The 24,885-nt window shown below is 46.8% G+C and overlaps 1 protein-coding gene across 1 annotated transcript in view; it reads left to right on the forward strand.

The window, feature by feature from the left end:
• Positions 1 to 16,421: 16,421 nt before the first annotated feature.
• Positions 16,422 to 24,885, forward strand: part of ABCB7 (ATP binding cassette subfamily B member 7) — a 39,399-nt gene continuing 30,935 nt past the window's right edge. The window contains exons 1-2 of the mRNA XM_086470538.1: positions 16,422 to 16,592; positions 24,176 to 24,253. Of these exons, the coding sequence (XP_086326664.1) occupies positions 16,422 to 16,592; positions 24,176 to 24,253 (249 nt within the window). The remainder of the gene's footprint in view (positions 16,593 to 24,175; positions 24,254 to 24,885) is intronic.

Here is a 24,885-nt window from a genome sequence, read left to right on the forward strand (position 1 = left end):
CCACGCGCCGCGCCGGCCCCGCTTGCGCCGCCGCGGGGAGGGGGGGGGGGGGGGGGGGGGGGCGCTCCGGCCAGCCCTCGCGTCTATTGGCTACCGGCGCCGCCACTCAAGGCCGCGGCGGGAGCGCAGGCATGGGAGGCGGGCGGAGCGGGGCGGGGCGCTGCTGTCGGTACCTCCCGGCGCGGTGACGTCTCGTCCCTGCCGCTTTCCCGCGCTTCGCGCCGGTCGCGCGCGGCGGGCGGTAGCGCGCCCGGTACCGGGCTGTCAGGGCCCGCCGCCAGCCAGCGCTCCGCGGCGGGGCCTTTCCCGCCGCCCCCTGCTCCCCCCGCCGCCCCCGGCCTCCCGGCAGTTTCCCCCGGAACCCTCCGGCAGGTGCGGGGCTGCTCGACGCGGGGCGGAATGCCGGCCTGCCGCGCCCGCCGCAGGGCCCGAAAGTTCTGCAGGGTCTTTGTGTTGGGTTGGTTGGGTTTCGGGTGGGTTTTGGGGCCGTTTCAAGATAACGGAACTTGTAATGGAGTAAATCGTAAGCGTAGTGCAGGCTCGGAGCAGAAGAGGTGGGATTCCACGAAGCCCGAACGTGTAATTGTGACTTTCTCCCGAATGCAAACGCCCAGTGCTTGGGTTTGCGTGTCTGTGTGCAGAGACGGTCTGGAGAGCTCAGCCCCGCAGCACAGGCTCTCAGCCCTGTGACACGTGTCCAGTATTTGCACCGTGTCGAGCTCTCTGGACATGCGTCCCACACAATATCCTGCGTGTGGGTGGAAGAACCCCGAATTGTGCTATCGCAGCGTTCAGCATCGCTCTAGCGGAGAGTTACAAAACCACTCGACAAACGTGTATTGTCAAACCTCACAAAATCACTCTGAGACAACTCAACTATCCCGTCTTCATGAAATGCGGAGAGAAGAGCAGGCTCCACAGCCCTGTGCCCCGCGCCACCGAGAGAAGCTGTTCCGCGCTTCCAACGAGACCCTAAAATAGAGGATGGAAAAAACCCCACATTTGATCACCTGGTTCATGCCCTCCTTAGCACAGACCAGCACTAATTTTTTGGACTAACAGAAAGTTCTGAAGCCGGCCCCAACTGCATAAGAAATAAAGCTCTTCCTCTCATGAAATACGAAGAGGAATGTTTACTGTCCTGGTGGAATATTGAAAACGACGTTCTGGCGTTCATTAACAGCGCAAAAACTCAGCAGCAGACGGGTGGAGAGGAGGCGATTAATTTTGAGAAAGAGATTAAAAGTGCGAAACGCTGGCGGCTTAGTTTGCAGAGAATTAAGGGTGACTCTACCCCGTGCTGTCAACATTTTAGAAGGGTGAGAAATTATTAATGATGCTAGAAGGAAGGAGTACTGGAAGTGCTGGGATCACATTAAACACTGGAAAGCTAAAGATAAATAGCTGGCAAATAATTGTCAGCATGGAAATGTGATAAGATATTTTTAAGTTAGATAGGATAGTTTTAAGGCCAATAACATACTTAATATAGTCGCTATTAATGTTTTCCCTGCAAATTTCACCTTTACCTGCTGTTCCTTCTTTCGTAACTCTCCAACGCCGCCGGTTTCATTCCCTCCCCCTACTTTTTCAGTCTTTTTTCCAGCTCCGATCTTCTCCTCCTTTTGATACCAGTTTATTTACGTGGCACCAGACGACTGATACCGGCACGGGGCACTGCACGAACCCCAGGAGAGACACAGAAAGAGGCCACGTACCCGCAGTGGTCAGCAACACGGCACCCCCTTCTCTCCAAGGGACCTGCCCAGGAGAACAAAGCTCATGCTGTAGACCCAGAAAGCCCACAGGCGAGTTTTATAAACTCCCACTGTTTAAAGTAGCTTGCCACAGAAAAAACACCCGTGTCTCTGCAGATTTAGCTGTAGAAGCAGAGGATCTCCTTGGAGACAGACTGAAATCAATGCGTGCTCCAGAGCTGTCAGCAAGAAAAGTTTACAGAAGCAGCTCAGCAGAAGAAATGGAAGCTCCGGGAATGGAAATAACTCACCACAGAGGAGATTTGTGAATATAATCATAAAAAATACCTAATCTGATCTTTTTCCACACCACCTCCCATAGCACCGTTGAATACCATGCTGCAAATACTAAAATACTAAAATATTAAATGCTAAACTACTGTGGCAAACTAATATTCTGCTAATCAGAGAGGTGCACTTGGGTATACTCTGGAGTACAGCCACCGGTTCTTCCAAGAGCTGTGCAGAGAGCAAACCAGGGCTTGAGATCAAGGTCGGTGCACCAAACGATAGCGGGTTATACCCTTAACGTGGTGTACAGCGATGTCAGGGGTGTCTCGGTATCCCCAAGAGGAAAATGCAGATTAAACAACCAAGATGCCCCTGACATATGGGGTGTTGACATGAAGACTAATTTGCTCCTGTTTTCTCAACACTTTGAAAGCATCATCTGGCTGATAAAAGATATTGGAAGTGGGTACTTAGTTTCTTCCTGTAAGAACCGTTCCTCGGGGTGTAGTGCAGAAGCACAGAACTTCCAGCGTGGAGGTTTTACATACCTCATAAAATCAAGGCATTTCGGAGGCCATAAACTGGAATTAACTTATTCTATTTATTTCAAAACAGATGATGGGAGAAAATGTAGTCAGAATCGACAAAAAAAAAAAAAAAAAGACATTTGCAGATGGATGTGAACTGTGAAATACAGGGCTGAATGAAAGAATGAACTGCAATAGAACCCGGCGTTTTATAAAAAGCCACAAAAATGGGTTCAAATTATTCCCCTAGGTGTATTAATTCAGGCCTTTCGAAGCATCAGTTTTTATCACAGAATCCTCAAAGCCGAGGCTGATATCGTTCCTTATAAACCCATTCTCATCCTGAATATGTTTGATTATGGCTGCGTTTAATCCTGATCAAGAAATAGTAACAGGCACATGCTTATTTATAGTCTGGTAAGAAGCAGAGCTGGCAACTTGCATGCTTCTGTGAAATGGGCTTCGCTGTGTGAAGAATGTTTCCAAGTGGAGGGAGCATTGCCAATCGCTATGGTGCTGGTAGGTTTGGGAATGCTTAATGTTGAAGTACCAGAAGAACTATTAAGAAATCATGTTTATTGTATGGACAGAAGATGGTTCCACCTCACTCCATCCAAGGACAAAATAATTTCTAAAGATAGGGTCGGGGTGCACTAACCCCTTCAAGGGGAATGTTAAAATGAATTGTGAATCCAAAGTTACAAATCCCAAGAAAATTCTTAGAAGAGAAAGGTCTGAATAAAAAGTCGAGGACAGCTTGGATATGTGTGTCCTAACTCAGGATGCCCTTTGATGAAAGCTAAATCCCAGACAAGAGTTTCACTTCTGGATCTCAGCCACAAAACTACACCACCATCTGTCAGCTGGATCGCTGGAGGACGGGGAGAAAAATCTCAGCGCTGACCTAAAGCATAGCTAGATGTAAGTGTGTCCTTAATATAATGCTTCATGCCTGCCTCTAAATATAGTAACTGGGTTGTTAATATATGGATTTCCATATGTAGTTTCTTCCTTCATTGTTACCTTCTCTCTGTCTTGCATTAGGAATGGTTTCAAGGCATTTGGTAAACACTAGTACGATTCCCTGGTATGGGCATGACGTGATGGTCCTCAAGACCTTATTGCTGGTTTTTACAGTGCCTGGTGTGACTTGTAGTTTTCACAAGCAGCTAAACAAACTGTAGGTGTAGCTCTGCTAAGCTTCGGGAACCAGTTTTGGAGCTGGTAGTAGGGGTGGATGTGGAAGAGATGTCTTTCAGTGGTTAAATTAGGTGGAAGCTCATTAGCATTCAGCGAGGCAGTGGAGACGGCGCCTGCACGCTGAGGGGTCGCGGCGAGTTTGTGACAATTGACGACTAGTGAAACCGCAGAGGGTGTAACGCTCTATTTATAACCAGGCTGGTTTAGTACTTGTGTCTGAGGAATTATTGCACTAATGAAGAGTAGACTTTGCCTACGCTATGCGCTCAGTGCTTTTGCGCCGTACGAAGGAATGAGTTTCAGAGATGAAGGGCAACACTGAAGAAAATGTTTAGAAGCTTTTTGGTTGTTGTATTTGCCCGTGGCACAAATGGATTTGTCTTCCCATTTTTCTTAACTGTCCCCATCTCAGTGTTATCTTGCTTCCCTTCTCTTTAATATATTTATTCTCTTGTCACCAGGGGACTAGAATTATTAACTTTAAATATGAAGCAGACAGTTAGAGCGTGATATATTGACATTTATTCCTGGCCATGCAATAATTAACAGTTTCAATTGTAGAAGGTTCAGTACTTGGTTAAAAATAAGCATCTTGAGAACATGACCCTGCCTGCTGTTGCCACCGCCGGCTGCTCATCCTGCAGCTGTGGGCCGAGCCGCCAGTCCTGGCAGGGCACTGTACTGGCTGCTGCCGCCATGGTACAAAGAACATGACCACCACAAAGAGAAGGAAAAGGACATGAAGTTTGGAACGTCCGTTAGTCAGTTCACCCTGGAAGGAAAAGCAACACAGAGCAAGTGATGGGAACAAATAAAAGCTGGAAATTCTTTGTTCCTAGAGAGAAGACAGACATCCTCTAAAACTCCTGTTTGGAGTTCTCAAACTGGTGTACCCAACCATCACACCTGACTATGGAAAGCAAGAAGAGACAAAGAAATGGTCTGGTTCAGGTCCCCCCCTGTAACCAAAGCAGGAGCAGTGGGGTTTGCTACTGACTGTCGGATGTCAGAGAGCCAGTGCAACCGCAGCGTCCCACCTGGGCACAAGAAACGGGCCCTGCGCCCACAGGGCCATCAGGAGGCACAAGCTCCTGAAGCCCTGGTCACGTTCTGCTGAGTTTCCTGCGCAGATGCTAAAATTCTGCACCTCTTGCAACGCAAGGCACGCCGAGGAAACCTGGCCTCCCCAGCTAGAGCAATCGGGCAGCGCTGGAGCTGAGCACAGATGGTCTGGAAAAGTTTAAAAGCCAAGCGGGGTCTTACAAGCAGAAGAAACACCGGTTTCTTCTACAGCAGGAGAGTCAAGGGCCAGAGATCCTCATCAGCGCACATCTGCAGGTAGGTGTGGGGACCTCGAAGCAAAAAACATCCCTTCTCGGCCTTTGCGCATCCCACATATGGAGCCACAGAGCTCAGGTCTCTGCGCCTGCCTCGGCACGAGCAACGATTCCTGCCAGCGTCCCACGAGCACCTCCGGAGGCCCTTTACGTAAGCGATTAGCCATTAAACCGTCCGAAATGGAATAAACCGAGGCACAGCAAAGATAAGTTCCTTGAACACAGTCATAGAGTCAGCAGCAGAGGAGCCATAAAAAACCTAGAGACAAAGGGCCAGTCTCTTCCTGGACCTGTCAGCGGGCATTGCTTGCCCAGGAGTGGCAATGGGTGACTGAGTAAGCAGCGTGCTTTATTTCAGTCGACTTTTAAATGGAGACAGGAGTCATGTGGGGATTAGAAAATGAACGAGGTGCTTTGAGATTGTTCGGTAAATACGTACAGATCAGTGCCAGGATGTCGTACTTTGATACCAGAGGAGAGAAGGGAGCAGATGCTCTTGAAGAAATCAAGGTTTTGGAAACCCTCATTTACATCAAACAGTAGGGTAGCAACCCCGGGATCTGGACTATATGCTTTCCCTTACTTGCTCTCTCTCTTTAAGTGCAAGGCACCTAATCCTTAAAGCACCAATACAGAGAAAGTTGAAAAAACCTGTGCCTGGGCAGTTCAGGAAGCAACATAAAAGAAAACCACCCACCCACAATTAATGGTTTCCTGTAATATGACTGAAATACGTAGGAAGTGTTCTTGCAACCACTTTAAAAGCATCAAATGTTGACAGCTAAGAATTTCTACTTAGAAGACAATTATTTCCATAATCAGTAGAAGTTTGAGGGGGTTTTTAAGTATAGAGGTACGGCCAGCCAACAGCAGCTGTATTTGGAGTTGGGAAGATTAACCGCATCTCGTTCCAAGAGCCTAACCTAACTCAAGTGGTGTTTATCCCTCTGTAACACCTCTAAATTCAGCGGTATGAGCCATGACATACACTAATGTGTATTGAAAAAGCATCAGAACATTTTTTTTAAAACTTCAATCCTGGGCTTCCTTTCAGTGTCTTCTTTGGAACGACATTCAAGTTTTCCAAACTAAGAAACTTGTGGTAAGTGCCCAAAGATTCTGAGATACATTCGTGCAAGCACAAGAACAGCAAAAAGATGTCACTTCTTTGGCAGAAGCTAAAGCTACAGTTTGAAATCCCTTTATTTGCTTCTCGCTTTGTGCGTTTCAGACACATAATGGGAGTTATACTCAAAAAAGGGCACAGGAAAATCGTTACGGAACACAAAGAAGTAACAGGAGTGACTAAACCCCACCAGACACTCACAGGAGATGAAAAAGTAACCAGATTTCACAACTTACTGTCCAATACTTAATGAAATACTTGAAGACTGTTGCAGCAATATACAAGCAATACAACAAAGAATAGGCTAAGAACAGCAGAAAGAATTTGTAGTTAGAAAATCCAATGCAGTTATTCACCCTGGAGAAGAAAAGCAAAGTTGAAATCAGGAGATGTACAGCACACGGTTGTGACACAGTAAGCACTACCAGTTTTTTGGTTGTATTAAGCCTCCCGATTATCCAACACAAATTTCGACAATAAATGGCTCCCCTTAGTGGCCAGACTGAACTGTAACTGCAGTCCGGTGCTGGTTTCGCTGGGATGGAATCCCAGGCCAGCCCTGGTTCACAGGCCCTTCCCAGTTTCACGCCAGCCAGGTGCCAAGCTGGGTGGGACAAACCCAGAGCAGCTGAGCAAGATGGCTCACGGGTGTGTCCCCTGCCATAAACCTCACGCTCCTTATGAAAGGGGAAGATGGCTGAAGAGGAGGGGAGACTTTTCCTTTTCCTGCTCCTTCTGCCCTGGAGGGTTGCATCTCTGGGGGCTTGCTCGTCACTGTGCTCTTGAGGACTGCTCTCCGCTTTGTGTGACTGCCGTGCATTCGCTGGGCTGAGTATGACTTTATATCTGTTGGCATTAGAATTAATATTAGTTTTGCTGTTTCTTTAAATCTGTTGTTGCTTCAACCCACAGGTCTCCTCTGCGTTTCCTAATTCCCTTTCTTGGCTAAGGAGGGGTCATGAGGTGACAGAAAAACTGCCCTGGGTGTGGGCTAAAGGAAGACAAGTCTCTTTTTGCTATATCAGGTAAAAGGACAGTTTGTATCTTTGGAATCTGATTTAAAGTTGGTACCACTGGTAAAGTTGTTACACAGTGATTGCATGCTGAAATGATTCTATACCCCAAATTAAAGGCCAGGTTGAAGTCCCTTTAAAATCTGAATAACAGTCAAAGAGTGAATCAGCAGTTGGGTTTAAATTATACTGATATAACAGCTTTTTTGCATGTAGTTGAGGGAACAAACAGGAATGATCTGTCTTTCAAAATACCAAACATTGCAGCCCATTTCCAAGAGTAATTATTTTATAAGTTTCCCAGCATAAAGAGCTGCATGGTCTCGAGTGAAGGCGGCACACAGACACTTTTCGGTGGAAGAAATGCACTGAAACAGCCTCTTTTCAGAAAGCTACAAAGCAGGATCTAGGACCTACCATGGACAGTGATGATCCATTTTTAGCACGCATCTGCAGAAGGACAAGAAAGGAAAATGGAGGCTCAGTGAATGGCGACCGGCTCTGTCTCACTAGATGGCAGCTTTCCAGCTGCTTTACCCTGCCGCACTGGGAGCTGTGGGAGCTGCAAACGCTCCAGGGCCACAACAGCAGGAGGGGGAATGCTGATGCTGTCGCCCGCCAGCAGGCACTGGTGCCTGCAGCCGGAGCAGAGGGGCTGGGGCACCTTTGTGGGGAGAAAGGCCCGCGAAGGACGGGCCCCTCCACAAAACCGAGGGGCGGCTGCGTTCGCTTCGGTGACAAACAATGCGGGGACTTACACAGCACAGACGGAGCAGTGGTGACAACGGTCAGGTTTTATCAGCTGGCATCGGTCACAGAATCGGATCCCTGCAATTAAAGACATATTAATGCTGGCTGATAGAACAGGGCTCTTTTTTCACGTGTTGGCTAATATTCCCCTCATTTCCCAACCATTCACACGCCTTCCTCTAGCCCCTCCAAAGATGAGAGCGGTTGCAGCTCATTTTTGCTGCCAGGCCATAATCAGGTGAGCAATGCTCGTCATTCTGCTGGAGCCTTGCAGAAGTGGGGAACAGCCCTCGCTGCAGAGCACACAACCAGCTTCAAAGTGGTAAAACCAACTCGCACGCTTCCCTCTGGCTTCCACGTTTACTGGGACTTGACACAGGTTCCCTTTTGGTAATGGCCCATAGAGCAGTTCTGTACTTCAGAACTCTTTGCCTTCTCTGACAGAAGGGAACAGGTCAGAGCTTCCGACATGAACGCGGGTTTCTTTGACGTTTTGGAAGGAGTGCAGCGTGCGTTGAGCCACAGAACAAGGTCTGGAAATCCGCTCGCAGAATTGCGTCCTGCACCTCTGAGCTGGACCCCGTTGGAAGTAAAAACGACTCCAGATTTTGCCGTTCTGTTACTAAACACAGACAGTGTAAGTCAGCTTTTGACCTGCAGATACAAAGGGTAACAGATTGCTTCTCAAAGGCAGCACCTGGTACTCCACTGAAGATGAATGGAGTGGACGCATTTCCACCTGCACTGTAACATCCTCCGTGAAGAGCGAAAACCAAAACCAAAGGTTGTTACTCAGGAGAGCCCAGCAAGGCTACACTGAGGAAGGTCCTCAGGATTTGGCTTGCAAATTGTTATGTGCTTAGAGATCAACAACACTATAAATACGGAAGTTAATAATCACCAATCCTGTTCCTCTCAACATGAAAATTCCTGTTGGCTCCTGGAACCCCTGAAAAGGCAGCGTTAACAGTTAACGCCATCTCTGACTTAAACCGTGCTCCTTGTGGAGCGAAAAGATTCCCAGAACAGTACGTCACTCCGTTTTTATGGACAACTCCCAGTCACTTTCCACCTCATCAGGAAATCCCCTCAGCTGTCCAGATCAACCAGACTGAAGGATTTTTGAGTTCTCTTTAGCATCCCTGCTTTCATTCTGCAATGAATGAAAAGTGCTTGGACTCTTACCTTTTTGCCTGGCTGCACTGGGAGAGTAAAAATGGACTTCCAGTACGTCCACACAAAGAGAATATGGAATCTTCTAAGACAGGCCACTAAAAAAACCCCACCAATAAAAACAAGAAGCAGAACGATGACTTCTTAAGCAAAAGTTTCATTCATGGTGGGTATAGTTCCAATCTTTCACATCAATGACAAAAAAAATGTAGGAGAAAAAAAAAAAAGGTAGAGGCACATCCTGCCTCCTTCTTCCTTCCCAGGTCCATATCTATTTCTCCATTTCCTCCCACCTTCCTCCCAGCGTTTCAACTTCAAATTGTAGATCTTTGTTTAAATTGTGCATTTGTCTTACCATGTTTCCACGGCCAAACACCTCATTATTGGTGGCTTCTGAACAGGAGGAAATAAAAGCTTACATTTGTGCCTCGGCCAAGACGAGCGCTCTGCGGACAGAAGGCTCTGTGTTCTCTCATTTCCTTGGCACGACCAGCAACCTTGGCCACTTTAGGGGAGGCTACTGGATTAGCAGGGGGGGGAAAAAGGAAAAAAACCTAGAAAAACAACCAGCAACAACAAAAAAGGCTCGAGAATGGTCTGGTGTATTTGCAGCGAGCCAGAGCACAGGTTAGAACAAAACCTGGAGAAGGCAAAAGGATCGGGATACACCAAAGCAGAGAGCTGAGGCGAAGGCAGGAGGGACCGATGCGCTGAAGGAGAGCTGCTGACGCAGCCCCAGCAGGCGCAGCAGCAGGGCTGTTGAGCCGTTCGTTCGGCTCCTGAGAGCCCCGGGGTGACAGTCCCCGGGCGGTGTCACCGTCAGGGTCCCAGAGCCCCTTCTGCTCCTTACTCACCCTACGTCCTTTGGGCCCTGGAGGGGACACCGTCAGAGGGAGGGATCGGAAACAGAACGGAGAGACGGTGCTGACTCCCTCGGCTGAAGGCTCCCGCGTTCCTGCGCAGACTTTTGGCGCGTGTGCAGCGAGCCCCGCGCAGCCTGTGCACACCTCGTCCGCTGCTCAGGCCTTGATCCTTGGCCCAGCACGTGCCTGGGAAAAACCAGACCTGCTGTGGATTCCTTGTGGATGTGATCTGCTCCCGGGCAGCCAGCCTCGTGACCCAGGGGAGGCCGGACGCCTCTGCTAGGTTGAACTGCGGAGCTGCAGTGGGTGTTCCTGGATGTCCCACAGCCCAAACCTGCTGCTGCTTCGGCCAAGCTGGCTGGCGTCTGAAACTCCTGGATGAAGACGGCAGAGTCAACGGAGCTGGCGGGGGCTCTGCGTTAGCAGGTGGAAGCTCAGAGTTTGCTGGGCATCGCCATCTTTCACGGTGTGCTGTTGGCTCTGTTGGGGGCGGGCTGCAGCAAACCAGCAGAAAGTTGAGCCGTGTTCATTGCTGATGGAGATGTTACTTGTAGCCTTCGAAGAAACGATTTCTTCTCTTCAGGAAACATTAAGCTCCTCGTGCCTGGAGGCACCTCGTGCTTTGCGCTCTTGCTTCAGGTATAGAGGATGCTCCAGTAGTGAACCGAGGTTCCAGAGAGCGGAGCTGGGAAAACGGTGTTTTTCATGCAGGCAGGGCAGCGATGTAACGTGGCCGCTTAGGTCTTGCCATCCCAGTTGCTGCTTGGCTCCTCTGCGAAAATAAATCCACCCTTGGAGAAATACGGGAAGGGAAACCCCCCCTTGCCAGCAAAAGTGTTCTCTAAAACAAATGTTGATGAAAACGCTCGCTTCCTTTGACCCAAAACATCCTTAAACTGTGTTCTGGGGCACTGCGAGTTTGGGAACTTCTAGGAGTTGGCCTGCAATTCACCTCCACATCAGCCTACAGAGTCCCTAAAGTTCAGCTCTCACCTCTTTTAAGCCCCATCTAATTATGCAACTTACCTACAGCGAGAACAACAGTTTTGCTGAATATCCAACGGCCTCGTCATCGCGTTTGGATGCGGCAGACCGAAGGAAAAGGCTATTTCCTTCAAAGTTCAAGCATTTCCATGGGGCTTGACTGACGTGAAAAGACCGAGCCCTCTCCGGTGCATCTGAAGTCAAACACCTTTCTCTCGGCTGTCTTGGATGTGCCCGCATCTACCTGAACAGAAAGGCACAAATCGTGGGGGTTTTCCTGCCCGTTGTTCTTCGGGGCTGTAGTTCATGGACTCCAAGAAACGCCGTTTCATCCCTATGCGTCGACCAATGACTTTCCTGTCACCGCTGCTGTCTCCCATCCAGGAATCATTTATGGAAAACAAGGGCAGAGGGAACAACATGCTTTGGCAGCTTTGAGATTACACACCCAAAGCTTTATACCCTCTGTCTTATATTTTTATGTTACAGTATCACGAGATATTACCATATTTTTCATTATTATTTGTGGCACTAAATACTGCAGCACGCAGTGCCAGATGGCTAATATTCAGAATAAAAATAATGCGAGGCCAACCTTAGGCAGACTCGATGTGAATGTAACAGCATGTATTCTACAACCAAGACAACAGCCGGCAAAAAATGCAAAGTGCCAGGAGAGACAAATATGAAATAACCAAAGTACACGATAGATCATTTAAGAAAAAAGAACAGAAAAAAACCACAAAAAAAAAACCAAAAAAACCCAACCCCAAAAAATAACTACACCCTCCTCGTGAACTTGAAGTAGGGATTTTGTGACAGGCAGTGGGGCAGCCTTCAGCCCCTCGCTGAGGGGGCCGTGTATCTGATGGAGCTTGGGGGTCTCCAGTGAATACACTGCAAACACTGTCTGTACGACGGCTGCTCTCAGCTGAGGTTTGATGCCATGTGCCTCTCCCCTGGCCGTCTGAGGAAGCATCTTCTAGGATCCCGGTCCTAGGTGTCCCTGCCCATGGCAGGGGGTGGAACTAGATGGTCTTTAAGGTCCCTGCCAGCCCAAACCAGGCTGTGATTCTAGGATCCCAGTGCTGTGCCAGCCCTGCCTAACAGAGGTCTGAGGGAAATCAGGTGACTTTGCGCAGAAACTGGGGGGACTTTGTCCTTCGTGGTCTTGAGGCCGTGTAATGGGTGTGTTTTTTCAAAAGGTATATGCTTAGCATAGTGTTAGAATCCATCTCTTTTAAAGTGTTTGAAGTAATAAAAATGGAAACACGTTAGTCACTGGTAATTGGGGTGGCTTGTGGCTATAATGTGAGAGGTTAAACAGCCTTTTCCAGTGGCTGGCATTCTGGTTTGGATTTTAGTGGCATTCTGGTTCGGATTTTAGATAGTTTTGTAGCCCTACGTTATCTGTAAATGGTAAATTTTAAATAATTATTAAACCAGCTAATGGTATGTTCAGAAACCATGTAACAGCTTTGTCGTAACAAAATATAGGACAAGTCTTGCTTAGTGTTAAGGTGGACAAACCCGTGTGTTTTCAAGAAGAAAATCAAAATGGCATTTTGGAAGCGTAATCAAACAATTTAAAATACAGCTCATTTATGCTAATTATTTAATTGCCTACAAAATAGAATTCACACTGCACTTCAAATGTATGTGTAGCTGCTCTGTTCTTAAATGTCAGGTCTGAGGATTAACAGTTCATATTTTTCTAGAGATTAGTACAACGGTCCCTATCTCCAAATCAGTACTGTGCCTTTCAGCCCCTGTTCTACTTGCCAAAACTAGTTTTATATCTCTGAGTGGGGGGTTCTAACCCCACCCAACTTTGTCCTGTTTTCCCATTTTTAATTTCTTCCCATTCACTTCTTCCCATTAATTTTCCTCTTTCTTCGTACACTTTGGTGAAACATTCCCCTCCTTGTGTTCATACCCTTCCAACACTGTTGATTCTACTCTATGATTGAGTATTGTTGCTTTTCTTTATCCTCTGGCTTGACTCGTGAATTCATTTTGATTTCCACAGCTCTGGGGGCATTTTCCTTTGGTCTGATGCCTGCCACAACTGGAATTGTCAGTGGTGCCATCTGAAATGTAGGTTTCAATCTCCCCTTGGCATACTGATTATCTGGCATTCAGTGTTGATTCTCTCCATTTTAGAGGAATGTTTAATAACTATAAGTCTTAGTTCTAGAAATAGTTTTTATGAAATCGTACTCCGCTTTTTTACAGCTGGAAGAAATAAGTACTTGTCACTATTATACAGTGTGACAATCATATTAAATACCTTTAACGAGAAAGAACGTAAAAACTTTAATAAACTCTAAATAAAGTGTTATTTTGCCTCCATGTGCTGGGGCTTCCATTTCTTCTGCTGAGCTGCTTCTGTAAACTTTTCTTGCTGACAGCTCTGGAGCACGCATTGATTTCAGTCTGTCTCCAAGGAGATCCTCTGCTTCTACAGCTAAATCTGCAGAGACACAGGTGTTTTTTCTGTGGCAAGCTACTTTAAACAGTGGGAGTTTATAAAACTCGCCTGTGGGCTTTCTGGGTCTACAGCATGAGCTTTGTTCTCCTGGGCAGGTCCCTTGGAGAGAAGGGGGTGCCGTGTTGCTGACCACTGCGGGTACGTGGCCTCTTTCTGTGTCTCTCCTGGGGTTCGTGCAGTGCCCTGTGCCGGTATCAGTCGTCTGGTGCCACGTAAATAAACTGGTATCAAAAGGAGAAGGAGATCGGAGCTGGAAAAAAGACTGAAAAAGTAGAGGGAGTGAATAAAACCAGCAGCGTTGGAGAGCTATGAAAGAAGGAACAGCAGGTAAAGGTGAAATTTGCAGGGAAAACATTAATAGCGACTATATTAAGTATGTTATTGGCCTTAAAAACGCAGATGAAATAAAACGATACGCGTTAGCAAAGAGACTGGAAATTCTAAAGCTGATTTTTTGCTCAGTTCATGACAATGGGCTATCCAAATTATTAAAACTATACATATAAAAAAATTTCCACCAAATACCACCTAAACATTTGATATTGAAGGTATATACACACCTTTGTAATGCCAGACTTTTCAGTGCAGGTAATTTTTTCCCATCTTAGCCATCTTAATTCTAACTATCACAAATGAGGGGATACCAACTATGCTATCATATTTCCATGCTGACAATTATTTGCCAGCTATTTATCTTTAGCTTTCCAGTGTTTAATGTGATCCCAGCACTTCCAGTACTCCTTCCTTCTAGCATCATTAATAATTTCTCACCCTTCCAAAATGTTGACAGCACGGGGTAGAGTCACCCTTAATTCTCTGCAAACTAAGCCGCCAGCGTTTCGCACTTTTAATCTCTTTCTCAAAATTAATCGCCTCCTCTCCACCCGTCTGCTGCTGAGTTTTTGCGCTGTTAATGAACGCCAGAACGTCGTTTTCAATATTCCACCAGAACAGTAAACATTCCTCTTCGTATTTCATGAGAGGAAGAGCTTTATTTCTTATGCAGTTGGGGCCGGCTTCAGAACTTTCTATTAGACCAAAAAATTAGTGCTGGTCTGTGCTAAGGAGGGCATGAACCAGGTGATCAAATGTGGGGTTTTTTCCATCCTCTATTTCAGGGTCTCGTTGGAAGCGCGGAACAGCTTCTCTCGGTGGCGCGGGGCACAGGGCTGTGGAGCCTGCTCTTCTCTCCGCATTTCATGAAGACGGGATAGTTGAGTTGTCTCAGAGTGGTTTTGTGAGGTTTGACAATACATGTTTGTCGAGTGGTTTTGTAACTCTCCGCTAGAGCGATGCTGAACGCTGCGATAGCACAATTTGGGGTTCTTCCACCCACACGCAGGATATTGTGTGGGGCGCATGTCCAGGGAGCTCGACACGGTGCAAATACTGGACACGTGTCACAGGGCTGAGAGCAGGTCGGGTGGATCAGAGTGCACTGTATCTGCACACAGACATTGTATGTACAGAGGCTCGCTCAGCAACGCATGCAGAAACATTGCAGAAACATTTGGAACCGCTCGAAAGATGCCGCAGCGTTGGCCAGCCTGTCTGTCCGGGCTATCCCAGAGAAAGTGTCACAAATAGCACATTTTGCCTGGTCAAACTTCCATGTTGGGAAGGGCGTACCGGAGGAAGCGGATGTACGGAAGCCATAACCCTAGAATTTCTGTTTATGGTTCTGCATGATGCCACTGGGCGGCACTGTTCAGACCCAGCTCTGCCAAACGCAATTACGGTGAAGAATTAGATTAGCGACGGAGAAACGTCGCCTCTGCCGTTCAAAGTGAATCCTGGTCAGAAGCGAAGTTGCGTATCAAAGCGCAGGCTAGAGAAAGCCTGCCTCATTAAAAACCAGCTTTAAGCCAATTGTCCTCCTCCTGTCTGTCTGTCTTTCTCCCCTGCAAATGAGCTTACAACTCTCCCTCAAGGCAAGAGCATCAGCAGTCAAGCTCTGGTAGCTTTGAAGAAATCTTTGTCATTAAAAATGCCACACAGAGTTACAGCTTCCTCACTTTTGCTTTGCGTGTCAATCTGATGGGAGTATATAGGCCATTGTCAATGTAATCCCTCTATCTTCCTGAATTGGTGTTTAATTAGGAACTGCACCATTGCTGCGTTACTCTGGTCTCAAAGGAACTGTGGCTGAGCTGTGTCAGCCAAAGGAGTTCCCCGAGGTAGCTCACAGCTTAACCCCGTGAAGGGCATGAGATGCAGAACTAGGTCTGTGCGGAGACGTGCCACGTGCCCTCCAGATTCCGCCTTCCCCTCCGGCCGGGCCCTGCTTGTGGCTCTGCGGGCCCAGGCATCCACCTAAGCTGAGGAAACCGCCGGGGCAGCTGCTCTGCGGGGTCCCCCAAATCTGCCGAGGGGGAACGCGTGACAGCTCGGACCCTCTGACAGCCACATCGGCGTCCGGCTGCGGGTGGAGAAAGCGCAAGAGTTTAGAAAGGGCACCCTCGTGAACAAGAGAGACTCCATAAGGTACCGCCATGTTATGGCGCTGCTGACCAGTATGAGCGATGCTTGCGGTGGCACGGTTTGGGCTTGAGGACCCTCCTATTTCAGCATCTCAAAAAGGATGGCTCTATCCGTACAGTCATGAACAAAAAATCTTCCTCGAGGGGGTGACAGCTCGGGAAGGGCTTGGCCGCCCCCCCAGCTCGGCAGGGAAGCGCCCGTCCCCCTCGGGGCGCCATTGGCGGGGCTGAGGGCAGCCTCGCCGCTCTCCCGCCTCGCCGGTGCCCGCCGGCCGGACCTAAACGGCGCCCAGCGGCGGCAAGGTCAGGGCTCCGCCGGGCGGGAGCGCGGCCTCGGCGGGCCCCGGGAGCGCGGAGCGGGGCGCTGCCATGGCGACGTGCCCCGTCTTCTCCGCCGGGCGGCCGGGCCGGCAGCGCGGCTCCGCCCCGCCGCTCCTCCCCGCGAGTCCGCCGGCGTCCCACAATCCTCTGCTCCCCTGCCCTCCCAAGATGGCGCTGCTGGGGGCTCCGCGGAGCCTGGCGGCAGCCGCCTCCCGCAGGCGCCGGCTGCTCGCCCTCGCCCTGCTGCGGCCTCCCGCGGCCGCCGCCGCCGCCTGCACGCACGGTTGGCTTGCGGGGAGCGGCCGGCAGCGGGCCCGCGTCGCCCCGGGGAGCGGCCAGGTGCGTGGGGGGCGCCGGCCCCGGCCGGGGGCGGGCGGCGGAGGGCGCCGGGCTGAGGGCGCCGGGCTGAGGGCTGAGGAGGGGCGCGGCGGTGCCGCCCGGTCTCGTCCTTACCTTGCACGGCTGTCGGCGCTCGGTGGGGCCCGGGGGGGGTTACACGACCGGGGGGGCCCGCTGCCGCTGCCTCGCTCCCGGAGGCCCCCCGCTGCGGTCAGCCCCGGCAGGAGGGGTGCTGGCAGAGGGGCTGCGGGGGGGGCGACGGGCATGGCGCGGTGCTGGCTTCGCAGCGTGCGGGGAGAGCGGTTTGGGCGTGACGGGTAAAGTCTTGGGCAAGTTTGGGCCCGGACAACTTGAGGCTGAGCCGGTCCCTCCCTGGCGGTCGCGTCCGGATGACCGTTCTGTCGGTGCGCGGCGCGTTGGAGCGTCTCTTTGTGGACGGGCGTTCAAAAATCGGCGCCTTTGAACGGGTGCTAAACGTTTATGTGGGGAATAAGTTCTGCTGACAGCCAATTTTGCCGTTATGTAGGGAAAGGAAATTGGAGTTGGAATGCTTGCTGTCAGGGGAAGGCTGTAACGTGTTCCAGTGAATGATATTTTTTTGTTAGAAGAAAAGAATTGAGTACATATCTCAGATTGAATGAGTGCAGTTTTCAATAATTCATAGGCGTTTTTCAAAGTGAGTGAAGGAAGCATATCTCAAAGATTGAGTGAATGAACTTTCCATAAACTCTCAGATAGCTGTTATTTCTGTTTGATACTAACCTTTTTTTTCTTCTTCTTCTTGTTTTTCCCCCCCAGAGTACGGCTGTTTATGATCAGTCACCTGCCTTGATTAGTTGCCCCTGACAGGCAGAATTCTCTCATGGTCTACAGCCAAGTTCATGTTGTTTAGTAGATGAGATGAGCAGGACTGAAGCAGTAAACTTTTGGGGGTTTTAGTTCTGAAACTTGTGCAAAACAAGGAGGTGAGAGTTAAAAGTTGATGCAGATCAAGTATTTTTCCCATGTATTTGGGTATGTTAAACTGTATCTGGGTACTCAGTATGTATTAATTATAATCTTGTTTTCCTTTTGAATGTTTTTCTTTTCAATGTGAGAAATGCCAAACCTTGCTGATAAGTTTTAATTGCCACATGTTGCTAAATGTTGATTTGCATGAGATTTTTCTGAACTACAAAGCTACGGATGTGTCTGTAGCGTATGTATGTGTTCATCTCTCTGGCCTTCCAGATTCCGGGCATTTCTGTGTCAGAAAGTGGTCAATTATGCATTTCTCTTTTTATAGTACATCACTTCTGCATGAAGCCCTATTTGGATGAAAATTAGAATTCATTAAATGCACAAGCAAGATCTTACATTTTGTTAAATTAAATTTTTTTTTGCCACATCGTGACGGATAGGCAACATGTTTTATGTGAGTGTGTTGTGCAAATTTATTTAATTATTACCTAGCAGGAGGCTCAAACTTAGTGTTCAGGCGTCTTCAGATATAATGCCCTTCAAAGTTTTGGGACCAGTTGACATTATTTTTGTAACATTTAATTAAATTTGCTTACAGAGCAAAATGCACTGTCCTGTGATTTTGGTTTCTTTTCTTTTTTTTCCCTCAATTTTTCCACTAGTTCAAGAGATATTGTGCCTGCATCAACAGAAGTGACTGTCAGAAGCTGGCTAGGCACTCCAGGTTGTATTTCAGAGTGATTAGCCATTGATTTTTGTAAATTAGGTAATTTGGCATTTAAAAAACCTGGCAGCAAGTATGTGCATCCTATTTATTTGGCTATGTTTGCGCACTAATGAGAACTGTTAATATTTTTAATGGGCTTATTCTGAAAGCTTTCCTGTATATTAAACCAGGTGTGTTTCTTTTTTTTTTTTTTTTTTTTTTGCATTTAAAACAACTTAAAATTGTTTGCTGCAGTCCTAAACTGCGTGCTTCAGTCATCTGGGATTAAGGTTTAATGAAAGTAGTGTTTTATAGCATGAGTTCTCATGAAAGCCTCCAGGCTGCTGTGCGATGGCACATCTTAGTGTATATACTTTAGTGTGCGGGAAAGCTCTTCTATTACCTTTATTGCTGTTTTCTGGGTATCAAATATGGGTCAGATTTTGTGCTAGCTTGTTGAATATAACCGGGGGCAGTAAATGTGAAGTAAATGCCCATGTTCCAGCCCTTTAATCTCACGTGGGATGGGAGACTGGCAGGACCCAACCACTTGTGCAATCCAGGTAGCTGGCTTTAGTGGCACGTCATCCCCAAAGCATTCCTAAAGAGTAAGGGCCCTCCTGGCAGGGCGCACCTCACGTGTTATGCCAGCAACACCGTGCTTCTCACTGCTGTAGCGAAGTCACTTTTTTTGAGTAAAATCCACTGTACAGCCGCAGTTCTGCTTTTATTGCTGTGACTGCACAAATAGCAGAGGTTTGTGCCGGCAGAGCTGCGTCAGTCGAGCGTCGTGCCTTTTACAGCTCAGACTTGAGCCATGGCTTAACTGGGGAGAAAAACTGTGATTAAAGGAAGGGGGAAGCTCTGGTGAAATATGACCATAAGAGCAAAGTTACTAACCATTCTTTTTGAAAAAGATGATTTCAAGCACTCACCTGTCATCCTTCTACTGCACTTTGCATCTGTGCAGTACTTGGTCCCTGTCTTCATTGCTTCATGTTGCCTGGAAGCTTTTTTTTTAGCTTACAATTAAGTGTAAGCCTAATTGTATTATAATACAATGTATGTATTTTCTGTGGCCTTCAGGACAATGAGATTCAAATACAGCGGAGGTGTTTGGGTGCTGTTGCATTACAGATCCGTGTCGTTCTTCCCTCACACTTACATTTTTCATTAGTTGTGATTAGAGTTTTGCTTTTCTGAGTAACAAGACATGTAACCCTTGTATCCTGGAGAGGAAAATGGCCAAATTTATGGAGGGGAAAAACGGGTGTCATAAATGTTGTGGAACTGTGATCGGATTCCATTTCTTGATACTGAGATGAGTTTATTTTTCTGTAAATGTTGCTCCTTCAGCGGCTGGAGTAGGCAGGGGTTCATGGTGTCAACACTCGTGTTAGGAGTTTAGGGTCTCTGCTAAGTAGTAATAGAGAGAATGGGCACCTCGGATGTGGTCTGCTTGGTGAACGTTGAAAAGTAACCAAAGAAAGACTGGTTTTGGTGTTGTTTTTTTTCCTAGGAAGCTTAGGATTTTTTTGTAGAACAGTTTGTTTGCATCCAAAATAAAAGCAATAGCAAATTCTATTTGATCTAAAACTTAAATGGGAGGAAAGTAGCATTTGACTGAAAAGGTCTAACAGCCTTTAACTAAGGATAATTATTTTACTAGGAATCTGTGTAAGTCAAGAAATACACTAAGGAGTTCCTTTCAGAGAGGACTTTGGCAGTTGTAGAAAGCTGGGTTTGTAAATTATTTTTGAGTGTAACGGTAAAAAATAAAAGACTTTTTTTTTTTTTTTTTTCCTTTGCATTATCTTGCCCTTCCAGCTGCCGCATGATGTGATAAAGAGCATGTTCTTCTGCATAATTTAATAGTATCCCTTACTCTGGAAGTGGTTGTAAGAGAAGTTTCAGGGGGTTTTTGCTGAGTTTGTTTATATTTGGCTGTTTTTTTTACCTGACGCCTGGTCTGGTCTGTAAAATGATACTGATGTTTGTTGTCCAGATGTCATTCCATGTGATGTGTGCATTGCTGAATTCTCTTCTCTAGACTTCGATGGTGGAGTTGGACAGCTTGAGGCATGGGAACTATTAATCAACCGTCTCCGTTAGTCAACAGTCTTTACTGACAGGCAGAAGCTCTGTAACGGAGTGTCTGAAATTCCTTGAATTGTCAAAATCCCTTTATAGAGGAAATATCGCTGCTGAGCAGATCAGCAATCCCATATGTCTGTCTATGGAAATGGGCATCTAAGCATACTGAGAATTGTGGCAAGGAAGGCTCCGTAGTGAAGGGGAACGGGTGGGAATGTGGCCACTCGATCTGCAGTTCACCTGGGGAATGGGGGGGGGGCAAGGGTAAGGCACACCCCCTGTGGTAGGGGGTGCTGAGGTGTACGCTGGGGTGCCCACTGTCATGCTGTGGGGGATTTCCCTTCTGCCATTGAGGTGCGTTTTACCAAAACAAGCCAAATGTGAGGGTGTGTTAGTAAGATGTTACGGGGGAAACTCCTTAAGGTGCCTTTTTGTTCACCTTGGTTTCGTTTGCTCTTGGTCTGTGTGCAGAGCAATTGCGTGTTGGCAGTTGTTAAATGTAGCTCTGGTTAAGTTCGCGTTGTTGATAATGGTGACAGTTCAGTCTGTATTTATACCAGAATATTTTCACCTTTTCTCTCCTCTTCCTCACTCTTTCCTATTAACATTTTCTTTTCTTGCCTTGCAAACTCAGCAAAATTAACAGCAGGACTTGAATACTGCACAGGTACTTGGACCCTACCTTCAGTTATCTTTTTTGTTCTAGATAGCTTGAAAGAAAATCCCCATTGGGTTAGTGCAGCACGTCTGGAACAGTATGTAACATACTCCAGAAAGAAGCTTCGAAGTGTGGATTTGACCTTGCACAAATGTGTTTAATCCCTGTTGTTTGTTTGCATTTAAGGTATTTAAACTACTGCCAACAGTCTTGACACTTTAGCAATATGACTTTTATGTGCAATCAGTACTAGACGTCTGTTTCATCCTTTAGAGCATATAGAATCATATCCAAAAATACATTAAAAGAACATAATGGTGCAGAGTCAGGCGTTCAAAAGTTAGGAAAGGCCAGATTTGCACTTGCTCGCATAATTTCTTAAATGCGGAAGAAATAAGCAGGACTTGCTTCTGCTTCTTTAAAGCAATAACCTGCTACTTTTATCTGTTGCAATAAGGTTCAAGTACACCTTTCCCTTGTAGTCTGAATTCTGCTGGGAAAGAGTTGCAGTGAGGGAAAGCGGAGTCCCAGGTCTGCCTGCAGGATGTGCGGAGAGTGACAGGGTGAGCTTGAGTCCCGCTCACTTGGGCAGCTCTGCTAATAATGCTGTGATGGCTGGAGGGCTGATCGGTGAAATAACTTGTTCACTTCATTTAATTCTTTATTTCTTTGCTGAGACTTGGTTTTTAGCAGGAGTTTAGGAGGGGATTGAAACCTCTAGTGTTCCAGGCTGAAGACTGAAAATGAGAACAGGTTTACCTGTGTACCTTGTGCAAATCTTTTCATCTTTTTGCTGTATTCATCTCTTAACCCCGTGACAGTTTATAGCTTCAGTCAAGTAAGTAGGCTATCTAATGCAGTAATTGAGACTAGATCTGCTGCTGTTTCCATAGAAGTTGTTTCTGTGATGGTGTTCGTCTCGTGCGTCAGTTAGAAGAGAACTTTGGGGTCAAAGGATGTGAATTATTAGTAAAATATGTTTATGATGTCCTAGGAGTACCCTCGAGAAGAAGAGAAACTAGCTTCTTTCCAGTAGCTGTTGGAGCATCAGTTGTGTGCTCCCATGCACTAGGAATCTATAACCCAACAAAAAATCCATTCAGACTTAAATACCTGAATTTCAGCTCTTGCAGGACTCAAGATTATTTTATTTTTTTTTTCCCCTTGCAAGGCCAAGCGGGAGGGAATGGTACCGCTCAGGAGAGGTTCCAGCTGTGTTGTCTTAAGAGAAGCCAAAGCATAGTTGGGAGCAGTGGTTCATCAGCCCCTAAACTTCTCTTTGGCCTGGGGTCCTAACAGCCTTTGATCAGCGCGGCGTGTTTAGGGAAGGATAACGCTGGCGGGAAGGTGCTGAGGGTTTCGGTGCACGGCCTGCACTGGGGGCGCTAGGAGGCAGGAACTCTGTCTCATGGGTGTGAATGCAGGACTTGTTGGTATTAAGCCTCTCACCCTGGATTGTGTCTCTGCTGTAAATTCTAAATTGCTGTAGTTTAATCCGTGCTTCTGAATGGCCTCTGGCTGGTGAAGCCGGTGGGGTTATATTGATGAGACTGCCTTTGCTGAATTAGAGACCGCTGCTGCCTCTGGTGCTGGTTGTACCCCTTAATTTGGTGTTGGATTCGGTACTTCCTGGGTGCCATGGTAGTGGTTACTGCTAGGAGGGCCTACTCCTCCCCTGGCCTGTTGGTGGGAACTTTTGTCCAAAATAACCATGCCTTTGTAATGATTACATTGATTTGCAGTAACTTGGGGTGTGCTGAGGCATCTTGAAATCCTTCTCTTTCCCCGTTCTGTTCTCTGTTTATGAGGCTGTCACTGTTCATGTGGAGAGTATATTAGTTGAGATGGAATCCCCTGTGCTGACATGAAACTGAGAAGTTAAGAGTGTATCTGCAACAAAGTGCTTTAAAAATGCAGCTCCTTCATTTAACCCAGGTCTTGGAAGCGTCAGGGCAGTTCACCCAGACCAATTAGCTCTATTAGTGCAAAATGTATAATTGTAACATTTACTCTTTCTCTGTGTGCAATGTCATAGAATGGAAATGTTTGAAATGAGCAGGTCCCATGTGGGGGCTTGTGGGGGAATGATCTTCATTTTCTTAAAAATTACTGACTAAATTATAACGTATGGTATGAGTCTTAGGACAAGAGCAAAGGAACGTTTAAGGCAAGGTGTAAAATATGTGACGGTGCTGCTATTTGTCAAGGTCAAAAATACACTTTTTTATGATCAAGTTCTTTATTTTTTTCCTTTTTGACATTTGTCCTTTGCCTTGAGCTGATGAGCAGTTCTTTTGCTGTTTTTGCTCTGGGGTAGTGATTTTTATATAGTGTGAGGTGTATGGTTAATATTGCAACAGAGCAGTAAGAGGTTTACTGTTAAATTTGTCAAAAATAGTGTGGCACCATCACTGCTAACCAAAAGGGAGGTCCCTGTTTTGCTGCTGGGGAAGCGCTGCCAGCTAGTCCGTCTCAGGAAAATAAATGGTGCTTTGAAACTCTTATGGAAAATTGATTGCTTTCACTGTCACATGTAGAGCATGTGGAAATTGGGGCCTGGCAGTGTATCTGTTAAAGGTGCATTGATGGATGGGTGAGTATTGGGTATCTTGTGTCCTGCCTACCTAAAACTCGTAGTCAGCCATGCTCGTAGTTTCTGGTAGTCCCAGTGCTTCCCAGTCAGGAGCTGTAGCTTTGATGAGCCTTGTGGTCTCTGAGACAAGCATGGCATGAGCTGAGCTAGGAGGGATTGGAAATGGCAGAATCTATGAGCATGAGAATAACAATTGGTAATGAAAAACAGAACCAAAGAGTATTTGAGAGAAGTCAGAAGACAACCTGGGAGAAAATTAAAACAAGAGGAAAGGGGAAACTTTGGGCTTTCGTGGCACAAAAGAAATGAAGTCTGATGGGAGTGGGGATTCAGGGAAGGGAAAGGTTCATTGTCATTTAGCATTTTGAATGGATGAATGTAATTCATGTTACAGCTGCTCCCCATCAGTTTTCTTTTTCTATGGCCAGTTGTTTAAAAAAACAAAGCCATCTGCCTTGTTTTCATGTTATGCTTGCTTACATAAACTAGATGAATATTCTTTGAATGTGAAGTGCATGTTCTGCATGCCTCCACTTGCATTTCCCCCCCCCCCCTCTCTTTTTATTCTTTAGATTCCACCAATCTGCAAGCAAAGATCATGGCACAGTCTGAGGGGAGATTATTCAAGGCCGTTATTAGAGGCTTCAGAGGTAGGTATAAATTGGTTTTCTTCCTACTTGCAGGTCAGAGGAAACTCAAGACCTTGGAATGTGTTTCAGTTTAGTCTGTTTGTTTTTTGTGTGGTGTGTTTTGGTTGTTTTTTTTTTTATTTCACTATTTACAGTTCTGAAGTGCAGCAAGTTAAATGGCAAGTTATGTTTCTGCCTCTAGAAAAGGAGGTAACTTTGCTTAGAAGCTTCAGATTGTTGCACTCTCCTCAAGAACTCTTCTTGAATTTGGTAACTAGTGGTAATACAGTAACTTACAAAGAAGAGTTCTTAAAAATGTAGCGTTTGCGTGTTGATACTTGATACAACATGTTGATTCGTGTTGTCAGGCATAGAAAATACCAATGCACAGCAAGCTGTGAGCTTTCATTGAGTGTGTAGGGCTTTGTTACTTCAAAATCCTACTTAGATTGTGAAATATCGAGAAAATGTGGAAACTTATTCTTGTCATTCTGGGTGCCAAGGTGTCAGGCTTTTGTTCCTGTGGGGTCTGGTTGCCTTAACACTAGTGTCAGCATAAGGAAGACGCAATTTTTATTGTTCATGGAATAATGATGGCACATTTCTAAGTAACACACTTTGCTTAGATGAAGCTAGGAAATGTATTTGTCTTG

Source organism: Leptosomus discolor, chromosome 9, assembly GCF_034619465.1.
Source record: "Leptosomus discolor isolate bLepDis1 chromosome 9, bLepDis1.hap2, whole genome shotgun sequence".
Lineage (NCBI taxonomy): Eukaryota > Metazoa > Chordata > Aves > Leptosomiformes > Leptosomidae > Leptosomus > Leptosomus discolor.